This window comes from Hylobates moloch, unplaced genomic scaffold (assembly GCF_009828535.3).
Source record: "Hylobates moloch isolate HMO894 unplaced genomic scaffold, HMol_V3 SCAFFOLD_8, whole genome shotgun sequence".
Taxonomy (NCBI): domain Eukaryota; kingdom Metazoa; phylum Chordata; class Mammalia; order Primates; family Hylobatidae; genus Hylobates; species Hylobates moloch.
The window spans coordinates 83534840-83559184 of NW_026652283.1; the positions used below are offsets into that span (position 1 = coordinate 83534840).

General features: G+C 45.0%; 1 protein-coding gene across 1 annotated transcript in view; it reads left to right on the forward strand.

Annotated features, from left to right (window-relative positions):
- The first annotated feature begins 9785 nt into the window (after positions 1 to 9785).
- Positions 9786 to 24345, forward strand: part of SLC6A20 (solute carrier family 6 member 20) — a 52679-nt gene continuing 38119 nt past the window's right edge. The window contains exons 1-6 of the mRNA XM_058442804.1: positions 9786 to 9921; positions 10013 to 10329; positions 10862 to 10975; positions 13025 to 13187; positions 20249 to 20424; positions 24002 to 24158. Of these exons, the coding sequence (XP_058298787.1) occupies positions 9786 to 9921; positions 10013 to 10329; positions 10862 to 10975; positions 13025 to 13187; positions 20249 to 20424; positions 24002 to 24158 (1063 nt within the window). The remainder of the gene's footprint in view (positions 9922 to 10012; positions 10330 to 10861; positions 10976 to 13024; positions 13188 to 20248; positions 20425 to 24001; positions 24159 to 24345) is intronic.

Here is a 24345-nt window from a genome sequence, read left to right on the forward strand (position 1 = left end):
AGAGCAAGTACAAAACAGCGCAGCAGGACACAGTGAAATTCCTTAAGGGGTCACTAATTGAGACAGCATGGCTCCAGGTGTACCCTGACCCTTGAAAATATTTTCACAGTACTCCATCTGTTTTTCTCCACCAGATTATGCCTTCTAGTTGGTCTTGATTGCTTGTTCCCAGCAAAAATATTTGAGGTGAAGGAATAAATTCAGCCAAGACCAACAAAAAGGAAGGAAGCATTCCACACTGCTCTCTGAGCCCCTTGTTTTCATAGCACGTGGCTGAATCTTCCTTAATGCAGGGGATCAGCTGAGTGATCGTGGTGAGAAGCCACAGTGTTTTCTAAACAAGCTCGTTTCTGCATCTGTTCTCTCTGACCTGAAAAATGCCTCTTTGTTCCACTCCTCTTGTTCCTTTAGAAAGGACGCCCACTTTGTGTTGTTTACTCAAATTAGTTACTTCAGACAACATAGGCATCAATTCACAGAAAATCCACTCAGGTTACTCAGTTGACACAGTTGTCCTTTGGATGTAGGCATACAGGCAAAAGGATATAGAATATTAAAATCATTTTGTAACCTTACTCAGAGGCTCGGGAAGCCCTGAGTTTTTACCAGTATATACTGGTGAAGTACAAGTTCAAACATTTATTTTAGTATTTCCCTACATTATTTTAAGTTAGGCTTTCTTTGCTTTCAAGTCTTAGATGTCTTTTCATTTTCCTTTATTTTTAAGACTGCCGTTCAAGTCATCTGTGTCCCATTAGTTGTTATCATATCTCACAGAAGTGTAGCCAGAAACAGCCACAGCAACACAGAGCTGTAGCCTGCAGCTGCCAACCCAGTGCCAGTTCTGTGTAGCCATGTTGCCTTCAGCTCTGGCCAGCAGTTCCTCCAATCCTGGAGGCTCTCTGCCTCTTGTTATATTTGCCAAATATTCTAAATTGCTTGGAATAGCTCAGTGAAGAAAGTCAGCACTATGCCCCATTTGGTGAATGTAAACTCAGGAAGGTTGTACACTTTTTATGTTATTATTTATTTGTTTGTTTATTTGATGGGGTCTTACTGTGTCATCAAGGCTGGAGTGCAGTGGCACATTCATAGCTCATTACAGCCTCCAACTCCTGGGCTCAAGTGATCCTCCCATCTCAACCTCCCAAGTAGCTAGGACTACAGGTGTGTACCACCACGGCTAGCTAATTTTTTAAAAATTATTTTCTGCAAAGACAGGGTGTCACTATGTTGCCCAGGCTGGTCTCAAATTCCTGGCCTCAAGCGATCTTCCCACCTCGGCCTCCCAAAGTGCTGGATTATAGGCGTGAGTCACTGCACCTAGCCTATATACTTTTTAAATTCAAAATTCCATCAATAATAAATAGTTAATTGCCTAAGTGCCTATATGATGTTATAATTGTGTGTGTGTGTGTGTGTGTGCGCGCGCGCGCATGTGTGTGCCATATAAAGACTAAATTAACACATTCTCTGCAAGTTACAGGGGGAAAAGGCCATATTAAATGACCCCATAATGAAATAATCAGACAAATCCTGAATGTAAGACATTATACAATTCAAACAGTTAGCCTAGTCTCTTTAGAAAGTCAATGTCATGAAAATTAAAAGGTGGGAAAACTGTCCTAAAAGCAACTGTACTCATAACAACCAAATGCAGTGTATGAATTCTTTCTATCCTAGAAAGCTATAAAAGAAATCTGGGGACAACTTGAAACGTTTGCTTTGCATACTTTCACAAAGTCTAAAGTTGTTCACCTCCTTAGAACATTTCCGCTCTTACCACTCTTCTGTCATATGCTATTTTACCTGTCCAAGATTTAAGTTCTACCTTTTAATTTTTTTCAAAATGCCACAAATTAAACACTCCTCTGCAGTGAGACCTTTGATGTGGGTTAAGGGCCTCACCCTGATGTTCTGGAGCATGATCATGAGGCATCTTGATGGGCATTACATTTTTTTATCCTACGTAGGATTCACTGGGCTTCATGAATCTGTGGTGGGAAATGTTGAGCTGTTGTACTTTAAGTGTTTCTCTGTCCCAGTCTCTCCTTCCAGAATTCTAGGTAAGCATATATTAGACTTTATTGTCCTACATAGCTTATTTATATATCTTAAATTTTTTCTTGGTTTTTGCTTCTCTGTGCAATGTGCCACATAATTTTTTCTGACATATCTTTGCGTTCATCAAATCCTTAGCTGTGTCTCATCCACTTTTAAATCCATCCACTTAATTTTTAATTTCTATTATTGCTATTTGTAGAAGTTCCATTTTAGATTATTCTAATAATCTGTATTAATCAATTTTCACTCCCTGTTCTTTTTATTTTCTGCTTTATCTATCAAAAATGGAGAAATGAGTACAGATATCTCCATCATGATGGTAGATATGTCAGTTTATCCACGTAATCCACGAAGAAATCAATTTGTTGTTTTTTGAAGCTATTTTATGAACTGTAATTTTTTTTAAATGTTATAGCTTTCTGGTGATTATATGTCCTTTCTATCACTAATGATTTTTTTTGGCTTTCTTTTGGATAGCATTTTCCTAATATATTCTTTTCATCATTTTACTGTAAATGTTGCTGTGAGCTTGTTTGGTATATCTCTTGTCAATAGCATGTAACTGTACGTGTGAATTTTTTATTCCAGTCATTACAGTCTCTGTCTTTCATATGGTCCATTGAATCCATTTACATTTATTGTAATTACTGATACATTTGAACTGATACTTCTCCTGTCTTACTTTGTGCTTTATATTTGTCCTGAATTTTTAATCACTCTTTTCTCCTTTTTTTTGCTTTCATCAAACTATGCAGGAATATATTGCACTTAGAATTCTCTCACCATATTATATGGATACATACATATAAATGAATTGAAACACTTCTGGAATCATCTATCAAAGCTTAAAATACACACTATGTTTCAGCCTTTCTACACATAGACATGCTTGTTCATGTGCACCAGAACACATGTACCAGAATGTTCCAAGCAGCATTTTTCATAATATCCAAAAGCTAAATAATCCAAATATCTATCAATAGTAAAATGGTTAAATAATTTGTAGTTACATAAGAAATACAATAGACTGGCCAAGTAAAAACTATAGCTGCAATATCAACTTAGATGAAACAACAACAAAGAAAACATAATGTAAGGCAAAAGAAGTCAGACATCAAAGAACAGCCACTCTATTTTTTCACAGTATGAAGTTCAAACACGGACAAAATTAAAGTATAGCGTTTAGGGATTCATGCTTAAGTGGTAAGACCACACAAAAAAGCAAAGAAAGGACTGTCAGCATAGTGGATACTTTTTCAGGGAGAAAGCTGGGATCTGAAAGACACAAGGAGATGATAATTTGTTGAGGTATAGTTTTTTATGTGTAATTTTCTCTATGTGCATTTCATTATGAAAAGTAAAAAAGAAAAAAATTGAATATACTTAATATCTTTTTGAGTACTCATTAACATCATTTTCCAAATTTCTCTATTCTCTAACAATATTAATATCCTTAAGTTAAGTCATCTAGTCTTTATTTAGAAATTACTGTATATCTATATCAGCCTGGGTGTGTGAAGACACAGAGGAAGTTGAAGGCACACATAGTCCTGGCATGGGAAGGGGCTTAGCCAGGAAGAAGGGTCCTCCCTTAACCCCTCCATTATAACAGAAGGAAAAAAGGATGGGTCATGTTTCTGGGTATATTTGACAGAGTGGATTTGTTATAACTTAGGTCTGAGCGCCACACTACTACCCTGTAAGAGATAAAGGAATGAATGGTGTGATGAAGAACTGAGGTAAGGAATGTGGACCACACAGTTGTCTAAAGATTGATAGTAAGCAGATCTAGAAGGTTTTAAAGATACTTCTAGTGGAACCTGAGAATGTCTTTATGCAAACAGCAAGAGAGAGAGAGAGGAAGAAGGGAAGGGAAAGGAAAGGAAAGGAAAAGAAAAGCCATCAGCAATGCCAGGGAGAGAGGAATGACTGATGGGAGGGATGCTGAAGGCCCAGGAGGGAGTGGGAGCCCACACTCAAGGTGACTGGACAGGAGGGAGAATCTCAGGTAGAGGCCCAGCTTGGGGGTAGTTCCCTTAGCCATCTGGGGGATTCCCAAGACCTTTATTATGTCATCAGCGGGATGAGGAGTATGGAAAGAAAAGTTTGAGGCATATGGAGTTCTGGGAACCCTGCCCCAGGGCCACAAGAAAGAACCACAGCCAGGCGTGGATCACAAAGAAGTGAGCAACAGCAAGGCCCTGCCAAGGCCTCACAACCTGTGCTTGCAGAAGATACAGTCATAGCTTTGTGAGACTTTCCAGAAGTCCCTAGCAGCAGTCTAGGGAGCCCAGAAATCCTCAAGTTTTGGGTGGCACAGGGCTGAGAAACAGCAAAAGGAACGGAGGGCAAAGATGAGTAAGAGGGAGATATGTGGACTTGACCAACCATGAAGGCCAGGCCAGAGAGGGAGGCACTGGGAACACAGGGAGGGCCAGAGACAGGGGACCAGTGGGGCAAAGAGCACATTCTGGGGCCCAGGAGACTGAAAGGCAGCAGGAGAGGTAGGGACTGGGTCCAAAAGATAGTATTAGCATTTCCCATCTTGCAGCTGAAGTAGCTTGTAGGGATGGAGCCACTTTCAGCACAGCTGGCCTCCTGCCAGGAGATGATGCCCTGGTCAGCATCATGAGAGGCAGAGGAGAGGGGAGAAGGAAGGTCCCATCTTTTCTTCTCTGAGAACAGAGGGACAGTGTGAGGGACATTATCCCAAGCAGCTGCCCACAGTCCAGGCCCAGAATGCAAGAGACTGTGGCAAGCATTATCGCCAAATTCTTCTCCCAGCTTCCACAAGTCAGGACTGTCCAATAGAACTTTCTGCAGTGATGGAAATGTTCTATATAAGTGCTGTCCCGACAGTAGCCACTAACCACATGTGGCTATTGTGCTCTTGAAATGGGACCGAGGAACTAAATTTTTAATTGTACTTCATTTTAATTAAAGTTAAGTAAAGATATGTGGCTACTGGCTACCATATCGGACAGCAAACTCCAGGGCTTCTCTAAAACAAATGTATGGGCTCAGCAGCGGGTTTCTGATAGTTTTGGACCTTACCTTTTTGTCAAATAAAATTCTACACAGAAACACAATACAGGATATCAAGATATGGTGGTGGGGCTACTCTGGTTGGATTCCCACCACCCTGTCCAAGCCCTGGGCACAGTCCTACAGGCACATTCATGAAATTCTAGGGCTCTGTGGCACAGTTCGTGGGCAAGGTCTGTGGTGCCCAATATGGGACATCTGCCACTGGAAGTACCTAAGGTGTTTTGAGGCAGCACCAGACGTAGACATTTAAACTTTTTACATTTTCGTCAATTTATCTTAAATGAATTTAAAAAACACTAGCTTTACATGTATGGTAGTGATGTAAAATTTTGTTTTTAAATGTATTTAAGTGAAAAGTGAATTTTTAAAAAATGATAAAAGTCCACATGGTTCACAAACATGATAAATATGGCTATTGGCAAAAATGGCAAACATGGTTGGAGAACGGGAGTATCGATGGGTCTGATTTGGAATGAGGGCCTTGGACCAGCAGCACCACCATCCCTTGGGGGCTTGTGGGAAATGCAGAATCGCAGGTGCCGTCCCGGACCTACTGAGCCAGGATCTGCACTGGACCAAGATCCCCAGGGGATTCGCTGATGTTTGAGGAGCACTGCTCCAAGGAGCTTGGCAGCTCTAAGACACCGGGGCTCTGAGGCCAGAAGATCCACTTGCAGCCAAGAGAGTCCCAGGGCTCAGGGAAAAGTTGGGGCATTCCCACCTCCTTGGCACCACATACACATACATACACGTACACATGTGTCCATGTGCACACACAGGTTCTCCTTCACCACCTGAGCTAGGCAAGTCCCCACAGCAGCCCCAGCATTTCCTTTGCAGAATCTCCTCCTGGTGGCTTCTACACTCCTATTTGTACTATGTGTGTCTTTGTGCTCCCTGAGGGATAGCGAGCAAGTGCTTTGGGCAGCAGGGAGAACAGTCATGTTAAGAACTTGAATGTGCTGAAGAAATGTTCTGAAATGCAGACATCTGACTATTGCCAAAGCTGTGAACAACAGAAATGAACTTGTACTTAAATGCTTAGAATCTGCAGCAGGTTTTTCCTTTACCAGCTGACTTTTACTGAGATTCAACCATGTACCTGGCACTAGGGAGAAAAGGATAAGTAGGGCATGATGCGAGCCATAGTCCAGAGGGGACACATACGATGCACTCTTCATGACAGCACAGCGCTGGCAGGCATTACAAGTCAGCTATGAGCCGGGCGTGGTGGCTCACACCTGTAATCCCAGCACTTTAGGAGGCCAAGGCGGGTGGATCATGAGGTCAGGAGTTTGAGACCAGCCTGGCCAACACAATGAAACCCCGTCTTTACAAAAAATACAAAAATTAGCCGGGTCTGGTGCCACAGGGCACCAGACACCACTGAGCTGAACTCACTCCCTTTGTCCCTGCCACGCAGAAGTGATTTCCCCAGCCCCAGTCCCCCTGCTGAATGCCAAAGCCAGCTGCCACACATCTTGAGAGCCTCCTGTAATCCCAGCTGCTCAGGAGGCTGAGGCAGGAGAATTGCATGAAACCAGAAGGCAGAGGTTGCAGTGAGCCATTGCACCCCAGGTTGGGCAACGAGCAAAACTCCATCTCAAAAAGAAAAGTCAGGTATGTACCCAGGGCCTGGGGGCAGGGAAGAGTAAGCAATATATTCCAGCTGCAGATGGGGTTCTGGGGCTTCTTAAAAAGGGTAAAAGGCCAAGCATAGTGGCTCAGGCCTGTAATCCCAGCACTTTTAAGAGGCTGAGGCTGGAGCATTGCTTGGGCCCAGGAGTTCAAGACCAGCATGGACAACATAGTGAGACCTCATCTATAAAAAATTAATGTGTGAAAATTTAAATGTTAAAAAGAGGTAATAAATCATCTGGGTCAAGAGAAAGGACAGGATTTTTCTGGGTTGAGAAAGCAGAGGTGCTCTTGGCTGAGAGATGTCCCAGAAGTATAAAAATGCACATTCCAGAAAGTGAAAAGTTTAGCTTCTCCTGGAACCTAGGTGTGCAAGAGTTAAATTCCTCAAGGCCCAATTTAAAAAATCCTCAAAACCTTACAAACCAGGCTAAGGAGTTTGGACTTTATCTTGTGGTGACTGGGAGCCACTGATGGTGGTTAAGTAACGATGGAATCACTAGGATGAGCAAATTATTGAAAGCGGCATGACCTTCATGGTCGGCAGGGTAATCAGGAACCCTGGCACGGGCCCAGGAGCCCACACCCATACAACTGAGTCAGGGCCCTCCCCAGTGTCTCCACCCCTTCCAGAAATCAGATAACTAAGGCATGCTAGCCTTCTATCCTGCTGGTAAGTCTGTCCTGAGTGACATGGGGCACAGTGAGACCGCTCCACAGGCAGTGTCTTGCATACTAGCAGTGGAGGCCCCAAGGAGCACTCAGAGTGGGGCTCAGCTAAGCTGAAAACCCCATTGCCATACTGAGAAAAGCAATTTGTAATACACTAAACTGACATAGGACCCATATCCAGAATATATAAAGAACTACAAATCAGTAGAAAAAAATCAGACAACCCAATTAAAAACTGACAAAAAATTTGAACAGGCACTTCATGAAAAAAGATACCTAGATGGCCCAATTAGCCTATGGACTGGTATGCAGCTTTACTGATCATGAGGGAAGTTAAAATAAGGCACAATGGGCCAGGTGTGGTGGCTCACGCCTGTAATCCCAGTACTTTGGGAGGCTGAGGCGGGTGGATCATGAGGTCAGGAGATTGAGACCATCCTGGCTAACACGGTGAAACCCCATCTCTAATAAAAATACAAAAACAAAATTAGCCGGGCATGGTGATGGGTGCCTGTAGTCCCAGCTACTCGGGAGGCTGAGGCAGGAGAATGGCATGAACCCCAGAGGTGGCACTTGCAGTGAGCCGAGATCGCGTCACTGTGCTCCAGCCTGGGCCACAGAGCGAGACTCCGTCTCAAAAAAAAAAAAAAAAAGGCACAATGAACTATCACTATACACCCACAAGACTGGGCAGACCTTTAAAAACAGAATGACAAGTATTAGGATGCAAAGCAACTGAAACCCAAAGGGAGTGTAAGCTGGTACTACCACTCTGGAAAACAGTTTGGCAATATCTGCTAAAGCCAAACACACCTATCCTAAGGCCAAGAAGTTCCCAGCAGTGAGTGCATTCATCTACGGAAGAACGTGCACTAGAATGTGCATCGCAGCTCTATTCATGACAGCCCCAAACTGGAGACAACACAGACATCCGTCAGTAGTAGACTGGAGCATATTCACACCACCAACGACTATACTACAGTGAGAGAGAATGACCCACAGTTACACAACACACTAGAACATGAATGAACCCCACAAACAACGGAAAGCAAATGAAGCCAGGCACAAAAAAAGTACATCCCATTTAATTCCATTTTCATCAAAGTCAAAATCAACCCATGGGGTTAGACACCAGGATGGTAGTTTCCTTTGGGGAGGAGGCAATGGGTAGGAAAATACATTTATCTAGAATCTGAAGTTTAAAAAATTAAAGTAGTTTCTCCTGCTGTGCTGCCTTTTTTTTCTGCTTTGCTTTTTCGAGGTAGGAAGTTCCAGGACAGGTAATATGTCTGAGGAAGCCTCCACCTCCCTCACCCTACCCACCCTTCTCCTCTGGGACCAGACAGGCAGGAACTCCAGGGAAAGCCCAATGAGGAGTTGTCCTAGAGCACTGATTTCATTTTGGCTTCAAGTAAGATTTTCACTAGCAACTCTGCTTTTCATCTCTTTTAAATTTTATTATTATTATTTAGCATTTTCTTATCTCTTACAATGTACCGGGTACTGTTCAAAGCGTGGCATTAGTATTAATGTGTTACCCATTCATTCATTCAGCCTGCTGGAGACTTGATAATGGCCTCTTTATTGAGAACTTACTCTGTGCCAGGTAGTAAGCTAAGTTCCCAATTAATCTTTACATGAGCTCTTCCTTGCCGGGCAGGAGAGAGGGGAAGATATCTGTTAGCATTACAGAGGAGTACACAGAGACTCAGAGAAGTCAAGTGCCTTGTCCAAGGTCACACAGCTAAGTCAGTAGCAGAGTTGGTATACAAACCCAGGTCCCACATTACTGCAAAGCACCAAGCTCTGTCTTGTCTAGTGACCACCCTCAGGCAAATCACATTGTAAGACTGGCAGAAATACCAGGTTTCTTAGTTCCCTACCCTGGCCTAATGAATCAAAATTTCTGGCCCCTAGACTGGCCTGAGCAGTAGAGTCCCCCACAGCAGTTCAAAACCTGATCAGGTCCCCGGACCCAGTAGGCGTGCAGGACCAAGCTGTTGGGTGGATGGAGGGGACGGGACTGCCGGGAAGGTCCCTCACTTCTTTCTGGTCCCTAGCAAATGTTATGTTCTCTCCTCTGAGAAGCCCTCCCTAACCATCCCTGGCCACCCCCCGGAACTGCTTACCCCTTTACTTTGCCTTAGCTGTCTTCCTCGCGTCTCTCAGTCTTATACGTGGGCTAGGTTGAGCCATATGACATTGTCCTTTCTATAAATTAAAAAATGGTTGAAAATGGGGCATTTCATGCAGTCCAATTCAAGTGTTTCCCTCTACCAGAATGTCAGCTCCAAGAGGGAGCTGGGAAGTGGTTCACAGCCGTGTCCCCAGACAATGCCTGGCACACAGTAGGCGCCTGATAAATGACAGGTGAGTGGCCAAAGGAAGGCGCCCACTCCCAGGAGTTCCGCAGCCTGAAGAAAGGCCCTGCCGAGCCGGAGGACCCCGGGGGACGCCGCCCCGTCCTCTGCAATCTCGGGTGCCTTCCCGGCCTCGACGGTCGGGCGGGGTGGGGCTCGCCGTCATCCGTTTACCAGCCTCGCCTCTCGGACGGGCGCGCCGTTAATGAGATTAGCAATTTAAAAACCAGCTAGCTGCGTCGGCGGCGGAGGCGCCGGGCCACCTCCAAGCCGAGCCGGGGCGGGACGGCGCGCCTGGCGACCGCGCACCGAGACGGCCGTGCCGGACCCCCAAGCCGGGGCCGAGCGCGCCGAGGCCGGGGCCATGGAGAAAGCGCGGCCGCTGTGGGCCAACCCGCTGCAGTTCGTGTTCGCCTGCGTCTCGTACTCCGTGGGCCTGGGCAACGTGTGGCGCTTCCCCTACCTGTGCCAGATGTACGGCGGAGGTGAGTGCTCACTGCGCCCCAGCCCCAGCCCCAGCCCCGCTCTGTGCGCGTCCCCGCGGTCTGTACGAGCCGGGTTCAGACCCAAGTTACAGAACGGCACACTGAGGCCGGGAAAGCGAGCGTTATTTGTCCGAAGTCACAGACCCGGGAGTGTTCCCAGGACACCTCGTTCTGGAGCCGGAGCTCTCTCCCAAACCGCCCTCCCAAGCTCTCGGGAACCCCTCGCCCCATCCCAGGGGCGGCCAAGCCCCCAACCCTCACCCTTGTTGGCCAGGCTGCGGCTCTGAGAGCGCAGGGGACGCGGTCTCCTCCTTCGAGAGAAGTGGCAATGGTCTGACGTCTTAGTGAGTAAACCTTACATTTAGGGGTAAAAAGTGAGTAGGAAATTGTCTTAATCAACAGAAACTCGTTATACAACTTTCAGATCCGAAACTTAAATCAACGGTTTGAAACTCAGGTTAAGAGGATCTTGAGCCATTTCTTTAAATTTTTTATAAGGAGATTGGTTTGAGTTTGGAACGACAGAAAGCAGGAAGTGCAAATCATTCTGTTTTGTTTTGTTTTGTTTTTCTTAAATAAATGTTTCCTCCGAAGCATCATGCACGCTCCGGGGACAGCCAGCCAGCCACGCGCTCTTACCGCACTCGCCTAGCGTTGCGGAAAGCTGGGAACACCTTCTACACATGTCAAGAACCTCGTGAAGCCCAAGTACCTTTTTGGAAGGCAATGTGGCAAGAGGGATTTAAGTCTCAGCATTTAAAACACTTTTTTTCTTGGTTGTCTCGTTTCTAGAATTGTATCTAAAGGAAATTGTCAGAGTTCTGACAGGTAGAAGGATGGTCACCATCATTTAATAAGAGCAAAACATTGGCAACTTCCTAAGCCCTCAGATAAAGGGGATTGGTTCAGTAAATTATAGAGCATCCATTCAAGGTTGCTCTTCGCAGCCATTAAGGCGGCATTTTCAAAAAAAACAATTGTATTTTCTCGTATCCTATATTAAGTGGAGGGAGGAGAAATCAGATTCAAAGCTATATAAAATGGATTTGACATTTTAAAACAATTACTTAAAAATATGCAGAGAAAAGAATGGGGAAAAGACATCAAATTGTTAACAAAATTTCTGGGTGATTTTTGTTTACCTTGTCGTGTGTGTGTTTTTGTGTGTGTGTATGTGTGTGTGTGTTTGTGTATTAGGACTTCTATAATCAGCATTTTTTTTTTACCATAAAAGAACATGAAAGATGTTAGACCAAAGTATTTACGAAAATGAACCCATTTGAGAAGACCAAGAGCTAAACACTGCTCCCTCCTCCCCTTACCCCAAATCAACATTAATTCATAGGGTTTTTAAAACAGTGCATTCTTAATTTCTGGATTCCTTTTTTAAATTTGAAGTGCATAAATACACCATAATGATGTGAAGGGCATATGTTGTCATATGCTCTAACAGCATTACCATGTGCTCTAACAGCTCTATAACTGACTCTTAAAAAGAATTGTCAGAAAGAGATTTCCACATCATTCTGTGCTCAGTAGACCTACTCATGATACCTTTATCCTGGGTACATGTTTCCCAGTCATCAGTCCAGGTGAGCCTCACTGTCACATGACTACTTAATTCCTTGTTTATAATACCACCATCACCTGAATAGTCTGCAGAGGGATACATGTGAGGCTGATAGTTCTATAGTTGAATATGTATCAAGGGGTTGCTAGGGAAACCTCAAGACCCTCAGGTTCCAAGAAAAAGAAACAAGAAGAAATCCTGTGCCTGGTGCAGAGGATGCTTCAGCTGGATGGGTGGATAGATAGATGAGTGGAAGCCGGGCAGAGCATGGATTGGTGGCTGGGTGTATGCATGGATTAGTAGGTGCACAGACAAAAGGAGGGTGTGGATCTGGTGGATGGCACCCTCTCAGCCACATGTCTACAGAATAAAGACCAAATGGTCCACCTGGCACAGTAGGCACTTGACCACCTAACTTGACCACTCGTCCAATATTTCCACCTCATTTCCTGCCACACAGCTTCAAACCTCCCCCTGCCTTCCAAACACTTCCATGAGCACCTCCTTCTGTGCCTCAACCCTTTACACAAGATATTTCCTCCACCTGAGATGCTATTGTTGCTGGGAGAATGCCCACCATTCCCTCCAGGTGGGACCAAATGTTGCCTTCTCTCTGTTGTGCTCTCTGACTCTCCTCACTACTTCACGAGCCAAATAAGCACTTGGTCAGAAGAACTGCACGTTGTTCTCCAGTTTCTCTGTCTCCGCCCGGCCCAACCTCTGTGATGCGATGGAGTCACAGGAGCCATCCAATAAACATTTGTTGAGTGAACGAGCAAGGTATTAGGCAAAGCCACAGAATAAATGACGCTAGAGGATGCTAGAGGCTTTCCCAAGCCTTTCACTGCACAGTAAAGTCACCTTTAAGAAGTGATTTGTGTTGCCCCAAACCCAAGCAGTTTACAACCCAGCCCTTACCGGAAGGTAAAAATCAGCCATATTATGAAAGGCTGCAGACGGGTGTATAACTTCCTTGTAAGCAGAGCTGCAAATACCCCCAGCAAACAAAGAATTTGTTTATAAACCACAGAGCCAGGCTGTGCCAAAATACTTCCCAGAATAAGACGGATTAGGGATCTGTGCTCCTCTCCATGGGACTCTGCCCGTGACTGGAGAGGCTTGTTTCCTTCCTGCTCCCCAGGCCAGGCCCAGCATGAGGAATGTTAATTCTGAAGATTACATTCCAGGTACCAATCATCTCTGTACAGCCCTGGCTGCCTGCTCTAGAAAAAGAAATAAAAGGCAGCTCAAAGAACTTCACAAAATCTCTTTTTGAAGAAGTCAGCAGGTCTTGGACGACCATGTCAAAATCTAAGGCAGTAGTTGTTCAGGAAGAAATCGGGGATGCAAGTGTGTGTGTACTAAGGTGTAAAAAGCAAATACTACACTATTTTATATAAACATGTGCACGGAAGAAACATGGAGAGATGAGAACAGTTGTGTGACTGGTGGAAATATGGATTTTTTTCTCTTAAATTTTCTCTCTGCAATATTGAGGGGGAAATCAGAGGACACCTGACTATGCAGCGGGACAGTGTCACTCTCAGACTGGAATGCTCCACATTCCTGCAAAGCCCCTGCTGTCTGGGACAGGAAGCCAGCTCTTTCAGCTGCCTGTACTGCTTACCCCAAATTGCTTAGAGAATTGCATGTCAAACTGTAACCTACCTGAGGATCATAAACTGCAGGTTGCTAGACCCCACTTCCAGGGATTCTGATCCAGACGCCTGTGGGGAAGGACAGGATTCTTCATTTCTAGAAAGCTCCCTAGCAAGGCTAAGGCTTGGTCCATGGACCACACTTCGGGAAAGGGTCAGGGTTGCTTCTGTGGCCCCAGGCCCGGCAGTGGGGTGCCAGTAAATGTTTAACAACTGGCTCTTGGTGGAACAGCAGGACCCAATTCCAAGAATTTGCAGATTACCTTGATGTAAATCCTCCCACCATGGCTAGTTTCAGACTGCCAACGTATTGTGCCGGAGTGTGGGGTTGGGGAGAGGTGGGGCCAATTGGCTCTTGTGAGCCGGTCTGGAGCCAGGTGCTGTGGTGGCCACAGCTCTTCAGGCCAGCACCCAGCCTAGGACTGATTCACAGCAGGTCAGTCCATGGATGGATCAGGGAACAGTGCTGCAGCTGTTTACTTGTAAAGTGGGTGGGGGCCCCCAGTAGTTGGGAAATACCATGATCAGGGGCCCCTGCTGCTCACCCAAGGTTTCCAGACTCAATCCTGGTAACATCTGCCCTGTTGGGCTCCTAGCATGTGCCAGGCATAATATGAAGCATTTTCTGAAGGAATTCAATTTGGTCTTCACAACATGCCCACAGTTGGTCCTGTCACCCCCATTTACAGATAGGAAATAAGTCAGAGAGAACAAGACTTCTGGAGAAGTAGCTGGGGCTCAAGCCACTTCTGTGACAAGCCAGGGCTGTCTCCCCAGCACCCTGCACTCATCTGCTACAGGCAGGACAGGACTCCTCAGGTGTCCAGGCCTTTCTCGGACCCCCAAATAAGAATTGCCGCGGCTCAGGGTACTTCTTCCTGTGGTTGTCCTGTGACAGTCACCCATGGCTCACCTTGACATTGGAGGAGGGCCTGGCCAGGAGCCTATGTGATGTCCACCTGCAAGGATCCCTTGTCCCTTCTGTTCCAACCTCCTCTCCACCTCTGCTCTTTCCTGAATATACCCCAAAATGTTTGGCATCTTCCCAGTGTGTTCTTCATCCTCTCCAGGAAACCTCCTCCCTAAATTAAAGGAGACTTCTTCCACAAAGCCCTCCTTTGATCCCCGGGCTAAATCCATCTCATATAAGTTGGGTCCCCACCCAAATCTCATGTCAAATTGTAATCCCCAATGTTGGAGGTGGGGTCTGGTTGGAGGTGACTGGATCATGGGGTGAATTTCTCCTTTGGTGCTGTTCTCGTGATAGTGAGTTATCAGTGAGATCTGGTTATTTAAAAGTACCTAGCAGCTTCCTACTCTCTCTCTTCCTCCTGCTCCAGCCATGTAAGACGTGCCTACTTCCCCTTCACCTTTTTCCATAATTGTAAGTTTCCTGAGGCCTCCCCAGCCATGGTTCCTGTGCAGCCTGTGGAACTGTGAGCCAATTAAACTTCTTTCCTTTATAAATTACCCAGTTTGAGGTATTTCTTTACAGCAGTGTGAGAACAGACTGATACACCATCCCTCCTGTGCCTGTTGCATTGTGGGGTCTGACATGTCTCACTCCCACTTGGTAGGGAGGAAAAGTGACCAGTCAGGAACATAGAGTCTGCCTACTGGTGGAGAAGCCTCTGTTTGTCTGTGTGTTGGAATCAGCCCACAGCTTTAAAAAATACTGATGCTTCTGTCCTACCCCCAGAAATCCTGATTGGATTGGTTTCAGATGTGGCCTGAACAGGAGTTTTACACTCCCCAGAGAGCTCTACTGTCCAACCCAGGCTGAGAATCACTGTCTTACAAACAATATATAATATAAACCTTCCAGACAATTTAAGTCATTCAGTAAATATTCACTGAGTATCTTCTGCAAGCCAGGGACTAACGCTGACGGAAGAGTTTACAAATATGGTGATTATGGGGTACAGCGGTTGGGGGTGGACCAAGCAGGAAAAGCTTTAACAAAGCACTGTTCAGAGGCTTCACTGAAATAACTCAAGAAGGACTAACTGCTCAAGAGGATCTAGAAAGCCTTCCAGCAATGGCAACATTTAATAGCAGCTGTGAAAGAGAAGTCAAAGCTCATCATGTAGCATTAGGGGTGAAAATATTCCAGGCAGAAGAAACTGTATGCAAAAGGCACAGAAGAGCACACATTTGAGGGGAATGGTCAGAAACCCCAGGTGGCTGTGGGAAGTGAGGCGGGGACTAAGGCAATGGCAGGAGAGGAAGCTGGAGATGAAAAAGGAGTCAGCATGTCCCTAAGGGCCCCAAATAACAGGCTAAGAAGGTGGAGCTTAGCTCTGACAGCAAAGCCAGATTTTAAGCAGGGAAGTGGCACAGTCAGAGCTGTGGTTTACAGAGATTGCCAGCATGGAGGCCAGGGATGCACTGGGTAGCTGGTGAAGGGGTGATGCTGCCCAAGGGGATGGGCAAGGAGAGCAGAGAACAGATGGGAGGGAATTCTAGAAGTTTTAAACCAGTGAGAGTCAGGAAGAGTAAAGATGGCTTTAATTTTTCTCACCTGTGCCTTTGTTCTTGGTTTTCAAAAGGTTGACTGGGTTTGACTCCAAATGGGAAACTTTTGGGGGAAGACCAAGATGGAGGCAAGTGAATGAGGAGAAGGAAGGTGCTGGGGTGGAGAGTCTCACAGAATAGAGCAGTGGTTTCCAAAGTGGAACCCCCCAGGCCAGCAGCTTCAGCACCCCCTGGGGGCTTGTGCTCAGTGTTCCTTACATTAAACATGTGTATATGCACACACATACGCAAGCACACACATGCCCCAGAAAGAAAAAAAAAAGGTTTACAAAAAATCCCTGCTGTGTTTTTTGTTTGTTTTTTGTTGTTGTTGTTGTTTTTGGAAAAAAAGATATGTGAGTGGAGGGAGAGAAAGAGTTTGGACACCTGAGTAAGCTTTCCCAGGAAAGGCACCGACTTGAACTGGCATCTCTGTGGCCCTCGAAGGAGACAGAGTATGATGTGAGGGCTTGCAGTGATACATTTCATACAGAAAGGAATGTCTCTTCTAGTGAGATTCTTAGGTTTAGCAAATAGACAACGTACTGGCTATGATAATTAGAAAAATAAGCAACAACATGCTCTAGAATAACATATGGTGTGAGTTTGGGGGTTATAAATGTAATGAGTGTTCATGGTAGAAATTGTGTAAAAGGGCCGGGTGTGGTGGCTCATGCCTGTAATCCCAGCACTTTGGGAAGGAGTCAGGATTCAAATCACCTGGCAAATATGAGACCTCACTCTTATAAAAAATGCAAAATGCAGAAATATACAAATAATAAAATACAAAAATCACCAGAAATTCCATCACCCAGAGGTAATGACTGTTAACATTTTTGCTGTAAAAAATTAGAACCATATTTTTATATGTGACTAGGTATTTTGCTTTTTCAAAATTAACTTATTTTAATCCTTTCAAAAATCATGTAATTTTTTTGAAAATATAAACTTAAATAGCTCCATAATATTCCATTTACAGAGGTAACATAACTACTTAACCATTCTCCAATTGTGGAAGTTTGAGTCACGTAAAGTTTTATGCTATTATAATCCAGTGGTCCTCATGTTTTAGTGGAGGAATTTGATCCATTTATATTTATTATCAGGTTACGTTTGCTGTTATTTTTCATCACATTTTGTACTGTCTTACTTTTCCTTTTTGTTAGTTATTATTGTTGGATTTTGTTTTGATCTTTTACAATATGAAGTATATATTCACTTTTTTTCTCAAGTGATTTAGAAGGTATAATTCCTATTTTTTCTATTAGTAGTTAATTTAAATTTGAGGGGAAAGTATACTTATTTTCTCTAGTTATCAGTGTCAAGAATGAAATGTCATCTATTGATATCACCCTATGAAAGAAAAAAATTTTAGCACACTTGTACTTCTTGCTTCTTTCCTCACCCCCATTCCACTTAACTTTTGTTGATCTAATCTAGGATTTCAGACACATTATGATTATTTTACTCTTTATATTTTGTTTCTTCTTATTCAGAAATTACATTTTCCATTTGTATAACTTTACAATGATATTAACAGTATGATTTTCAGACTTGATTCTGTTTTGTTGGTTTATTTACCACTAGTTAGTTCTATTATAACACAACCCCATATCTGAGTTCCTTATTTTGATCCAACACTGGTTGGATGCAGCTCATGAGCACTTAAGTTTTTCAGGAATAGTAAATAGGTGGTTCGCTTTCTCAGCATGTCTGAGAACATCTGTCCTTTGTAGCCACATGAGTTGGCTACAATGTTTTTTACTCAAAAATCTATAGATGCTTTTCTGTTGTTTTCAGATTTTCATTTCTGCAAAGGAGAACACTGCAGCCAATTTTATTTTATTTATTTATTTATTTATTTATTTATTTATTTATTTATTTATTTTTTGAGACGGAGTCTCGCTCTGTCGCCCAGGCTGGAGTGCAGTGGCACAATCTCGGCTCACTGCAAGCTCCGCCTCCCGGGTTCACGCCATTCTCCTGCCTCAGCCTCTCTGAGTAGCTGGGACTACAGGCGCCCGCCACCACGCCCGGCTAATTTTTTGTATTTTTAGTAGAGACGGGGTTTCACCGTGGTCTCGATCTCCTGACCTCGTGATCCGCCCGCCTCGGCCTCCCAAAGTGCTGGGATTACAAGCGTGAGCCACCGCGCCCGGCCAACCAGTTTTATTTTTTATTAGTTATTAGGTATCATGGACCTAGAATATTATATAAATTTATATGGTATTATATGAATCTTATAATTTCTGAAAGATCACAGCCTATATGTCTAAGTATTAAATGTTTTCATCAAGTTAACCTAGGACTAGTGAGCGCTTTCAATGTACACAACTTGGAAAATGACTTGTAGAATTTGTGATTGTACTTTTCCACCAGTTGTGTCTGCAGTGTACACCACAGTAGAGCCAGTTACTCAACAAACATTTACTGAGCACCTACTCTGTGCCAGGTCCTTCCTTAGGAGCTAGAGATCAACTATGAGCCATGCAGATCCCATCTCTACCCTCAAGGAGCTGACTGTTTAGGAGTTGGAGGTGTGGACAGAGCAGTAGACATTCAGTGTAGCGGCAGGTGCCTCAACAACAGGGGCTTGCAAGACAAGAGGGTGGGTCTTAGTTTTGAGTGATCTGGTGGCTCTTGGAGGAAGTGATGCATCTGGAAGATCCAGTGAGACCCTAAGGATTCTTTCCTGCATTCAACAAATATTCACTGGACTCTGGCTCTCTGCCCAGTGCTGTTCTAAGGAGAGCAGAGAACAAGAGGAGAGCTTCCTTGCTAGTAGAGAGGCAGACATCAAGTAAACAAAGAAAATTATAGCATTATTCACATAGGGAACTGTTCAGAAGGTAAATCAAGCAGGGTAAGGAGTTCAAGATAGCAAGAAGGCTGTTCTAGCGAGGGTGGACAGAGAAGGTGGCTCTGGGGAAGCCAAGTCTGGGCGGAGCACTGAAAGAAGAGAGAAAGCATCCTGGGCAGGAGGAACAGCAAGAACCAAGGTGCTGAGGCCAGACCAGCAGGAAGGCCAGTGTGACTGCAGTGGATGGAGAGAGGCCAGTGGCAGGGAAGGGAAGGTGGGAGCCTTGTTCCCCAAGCCTCAGAGGTCAAGGGAGGGAGTATGGGTTTGATTCCAGGTGGAAGGAGGAGCCAAGGAAGATTTGACCAGGTGAGAGGCTAGGGATGGAAGAGGCAGGTGTGTCACAATCTGAGAACAAACTGCAGGGAGGGGGCTGGAAGGTGGAATCACAAAGACCTGCCTGGAGGGTGGTGCAGTGGAGATGTGACAGTGGGTGCCAGGGAGGTGGTGATGAGTAAGGATTCACCAGGCTGAGCTGAGTCTACATCTTCCAATAATTTTGTGACTGTAAGCGTCCCACTCATCTGGGGTAATGTGGACTCACAGTGGCAGAGACATTGCCACAGGGCTCAATGTGTGCCTCAGTTACCTATTTATTCATAACAAACCACTCAAAAACTCCAGGACTTAGAAGGAATGATGGAATTAGGAAATCGCCATCTGGCAACCAGTGCGGCAATAATTGTTTTGGGCAAGAATCTCCACTGGATGCCAAAACTACTGGGCAAAAGTATGAGAAATAGGATAGTTACTGAGGCTCAGAATATCTCCAAGAAGATAATCATTTCTAAGGGGAGAATAGTAACTCTCAGCAGAGAAATCCAGCAGACACCACCTCAACCAAGCGAGAAAAGTCTACATCACCGTGAATGGAACACATTGACATCTTGTGCCTCTGGACAAGGACACAGGATCACTTTAGTGTTTCTGCCAAAACTCCAAATGAGGGACATTCCACAAAGTAATTGGCCAGTGCTCCTCTAAAGCATCGTGAAAGGTCATGAAAGACAAAGAAAGGCAAAAATGTCTAAGGAGGTGTCCAAGATTAAAGGAGACTAAAGAAACCTGACAGCTAGAGGCCTTGTGTGCTTGTGAGCTACAGCCTGGATGCCTAGAGGACATCAGTGGGACAGTCAAGAAAATTGCAAAAGGGCTGCAGATAAAATAATAGTTTGATGTTGGTGCTAATTCCCTGATTTTACTCATTGCACTGGGATTATATAAGATAATATTCTTGCTTTTGGAAATACACACTGAAAATATTGAGAGGTAAAAAGAAAAAAAAATTAGTGACTTAAAGCAACAATAATTAATCATTTCTCACAGTTCTGTGGGCGCCTGAGCTGTTCCTTTACTGTTTATGTCTGGCCTTGCTCATGCAGCCAGAAGGTCCCTCACACACCTGGTAGTGGGTGCTGAGCTGGCTGGGCTCCCTCGGTTCTCCTCCTCATGGCCTCTCATCCTCTGGAGCCTGGTCTGGTATCTGTACATGGCTGTCTCAGGCACCCTCCAAGAGGAGGAAGGCAAAGCTGCAAGGCCTCCTGAGGCCTGGGCTCTGGTACCCACATGGACACCACATTCTATTGGACAAAGCCAGCCCCAAGGCCAGCCCAGCCTCACAGCATGGGGAATAGACTCCACCTCTTCAGGGAAGGAGCGCTGAAGAATGTGTGGCTGTATTTAATCTCCACACATGCCTTTAAGGCATGTAGTTGTATTACTACTGTATTAGGGTTCCCTAGAGGGACAGAACTAATAGGGGGAAGAGAGAGAGAGAGAGAGATAAAGGGGAGTTTATTAAGTATTAACTCACACAATTACAAGGTCCCACAATAGGCTGTCTGCAAGCTGAGGAGCAAGGAGAGCCAGTCTGAGTCTCAAAACTGAAGAACTTGGAGTCCAACGTTCAATGGCAAGAAGCATCCAGCCTGGGAGAAAGATGTAGGCTGGGAAGCTAGGCCAGGCTCACCTTTTCACTTTTTTCTGCCTGCCTTATATTCACTGTCAGCTGATTAGATTGTGTCCACCAGATTAAGGGTGGGTCTGCCTTCCCCAGCCCACTGACTCAAATGTTAATCTCCTTTGGCAACACCCTCACAGACACACCCAGAATCAATACTTTGCATCCCTTAATCCAATCAATTTGACACTCAGTATTAGCCACCACAACTACCACCAAAATCATGCTCCTTGTAGCCAACCCCTTCCTACTCCCCTACTCCTGGCCACCACTGACCTGTTTTCTGTCCCTATAGTTTTGCCTTTTCCAGAATGTCATATAAATGGAATCATCCTACTATGGTTTGAATATGTCCTCCAAAGCTCATGTGTTGAAAACTTAGTCTCCAATGCAACAGGGTTGAGAGGTGGGACCATTAAGAGGTGATTAGGTCATGAGGACTCTGGCCTCGTCAGTGGATTGGTATCATTGTCCTGGGAGTGTTTTTGTTATTGAGAGAGTGGGTTTGTTATAAAAGAGAGTTCAGCCCCCTTTTGCTCCCTCTTGCTCCCTTTGCTCCCTCTTGCCCTCCCACCTCCTGCCATGGGATGATGCAGTAAGAAGGCCCTCTCCAGATACTAGCACCATGCTCTTGGACTTCCCAGCCTCCAGGACCATGAGCCAATAAATTTCTGTTCTTTGTAAATTATCCAGTCTCTGGTATTCTGTTATAGCAGCACAGACTAAGACAGGTATTCTTTGGTGAAATGCCTATTCACATTTTTTTTTACATTTTTTGAAAGGGTTCTTTCTCTTATTGAGTTTTGAGAATCCTTTATATATTCTTGACACAAAGTTTTTCTCAAGATGCGTGTTTTGCAAGTATTTTCTCCCAGTTTGTGTTTTTATTCTCTTAACAGTGTCTTTCACAAAGAAGTAATGAAATCCAATTTATCAATCTTTTCTTCCATAGATAGTGCTTTTATCATTGTATTTAAGAAATCTTTGCCTCAAACTCAAGTTCATAAAGATTTTCTCCTGTATTCTTATATAAGTTTCATAGCTTTTAGTTGTACATATAGGCCTGTAATCCATTCTGAGATTTGTTTGGTATAAAATTTGAGATATGGGTTGAGTTTCATTTTTCTGCATATGAATGTTCAATTGTTCTAGCATCATTTCTTGAAAAATTTATTGCAGAGCAAATTCACCTGGATTCTGTGTTTATTTGAATGGTTGGGGCAGGAGTGACAGAAATGATTAATGCCTAGGGCCAAACAGCCCTCATGTTCCCACTTGGCATCAGGTTTTAGATTTCCACCCTACCCATGGGCACTGGGGAGTCAGACCCTGTCAGAGAGACAGTCATCCCTGGACCTTGCCAGGCCTTACATAGTTACTGTTTAACACCCTGCGTAAAAACAGGATTATCTTATAACCACTGAGGGTTTGAATGTGGCTTCAAAGCCTCAGTGTGTGAGCCCAATCTTTATTGTCAGATATTTCACGATTGGGAGCCACCAATGACCTCTTGGACTCCTTTGATATTGAGAGGAAACTCACAAGGTGCTGAAACAAGGTTCTGAAGGAAAGGAAGGGAGCCTGGCCTAGAGGAGTTATAGCAGTGTCTGGACATGAGAGGGCAGGACTTGTTCCAGGCCCCCACATGAACAGGACGAAGCTAGGAACTCCAAGCCTGGTGGTGTGGGCACTCATTCACCCATGCAAGCGGCTCGTGCCTTTCTTTCTGTGGTGTGGCCATGGGGGCTCTGCCTGGTCTTTGCCCCAGCCATTCCACTTCTGGGATTTGTATCCCAAGGAAATATGCAAACAAGTGGACCAGGCTTCGTTTCACAGCTTTGTTTAGGATGGCAGAAAGCTGGAAACAGCCTGAGTGTCTAACAATCGATTAAATGCATTCTGGGCTCATTTTCAGTGCAGAACATCATGCAGCTCTTTAAGGGGTAATGCAAAGGTCTGTGATTGGGAGAGTGCCTGGGGAATGCCATAGGGTGAGAAGAGTGGGTTACAGGACAGCACGTGTGTACAATGGAGACATTTTTGGTAAATATTAGATGTTCATGTAAGCAGAGTTATTTTGTTGTTTACCTTAACAACTGAGGATCCAGTTTGCTCTGTAATCAGCCCTCAATCTTTGCAGTTGTAGTGTCTGGGTTTTATTTGATCAGAAGTCCTGCCCTCTTTTCCCACTGGACATTTTGTTAGGCTTACCCTGACAAAATTCACACTCCCTGGCTCCCCACCATCACCAACAGCAGGGAACCTTAAGGGCTGGGAGCAGGGTTGCTACTCTCCCATTCCACACCAGCCAGGGGCTGGCCCAGAGTAAGTGCTTAGTAAGTGTCTGTTTCATACACTACCTCATGTGGAGCACCATCAGGGCTGTGCACAAAGCCCAAAGGAAGTGCATAGAGGTGGAAAGCTGAATGCATGGATCCAGGCATGATGTTTGACATATTTAACAACACAATTGTCTTGGCCCTGATCAACTATTAGTTGCTGAAATAGAAGATGGAATGTGGGGTTTGGCAGAAGGGCTGGGACAGTGGAGGCATTGAGAAAGGCATTCAAGCAGCTTGGGACAGTGGCAGTTTGCCTCCCGGGGAGGATGAATTTAAAGAGTTTAACAACTGACATGGCTGCATGTCATCCACGGATGGATGGACGAACAGACAGGTGGCTGAGTAGGAAGATAAAAAGATGAAAGGGTGGATGGAAGGATGCATGGAAGGATGGACAGATGAATGGATGGATGGAAGGATGGATAGATGGTTGGATGGATGGAAAGATGGAAATACGGATAGATGAATGGAAGGTTGGAAATATAGATGGAAGGAAGGAAGGATGGATGGATGTAGGGTGGATAGATGGAAGGATGGAAAGATAGATGGAAGAGTGGATGGATGAATGGATGGTTGGATGGATGGATGCATGGAAGGATGGATGGAAAGTGGGTGAATGAATAGTAGACAGATAGATGAGAGGAATGGCAGCAAGAGGGATGGATGAAAATGTGGAATTAAAGAAGGATGAAGGATAAGTAGAAAGAGGAGGATGGATGATGGAAAGGTAGGAGAATGCATGGACAAATGGAAAGACAGTAGGATGGAAGGATGTTTGCACAGAGGTTGAGTGGTCCTGGAGAAAAGCCTTTTGGTGGTGGCCTGGCTCTCAGCTCTGGACATCCACAGGTAGTTTCCTGGTCCCCTACATCATCATGCTTATCGTGGAGGGAATGCCGCTCTTGTACCTGGAACTGGCTGTGGGGCAGCGCATGCGGCAGGGCAGCATCGGCGCCTGGAGGACCATCAGCCCGTACCTCAGTGGTGTCGGTACGTCGGGCCCCTCCAGTCCTCTCCCACCCAGAGACCTGGGCAGCATGGAGGTGTGGGTGGGATCCCATCAGCAAAGCTTCAGGATCAAGGGGTGAGCACAAGGCCCAAGAGAGAGCCCTTCCCTGGAGTGAACAAATGGCCTGGTGGGGATGTCATAGAATGTGGGCTGAGAGGAGCTGGGTTT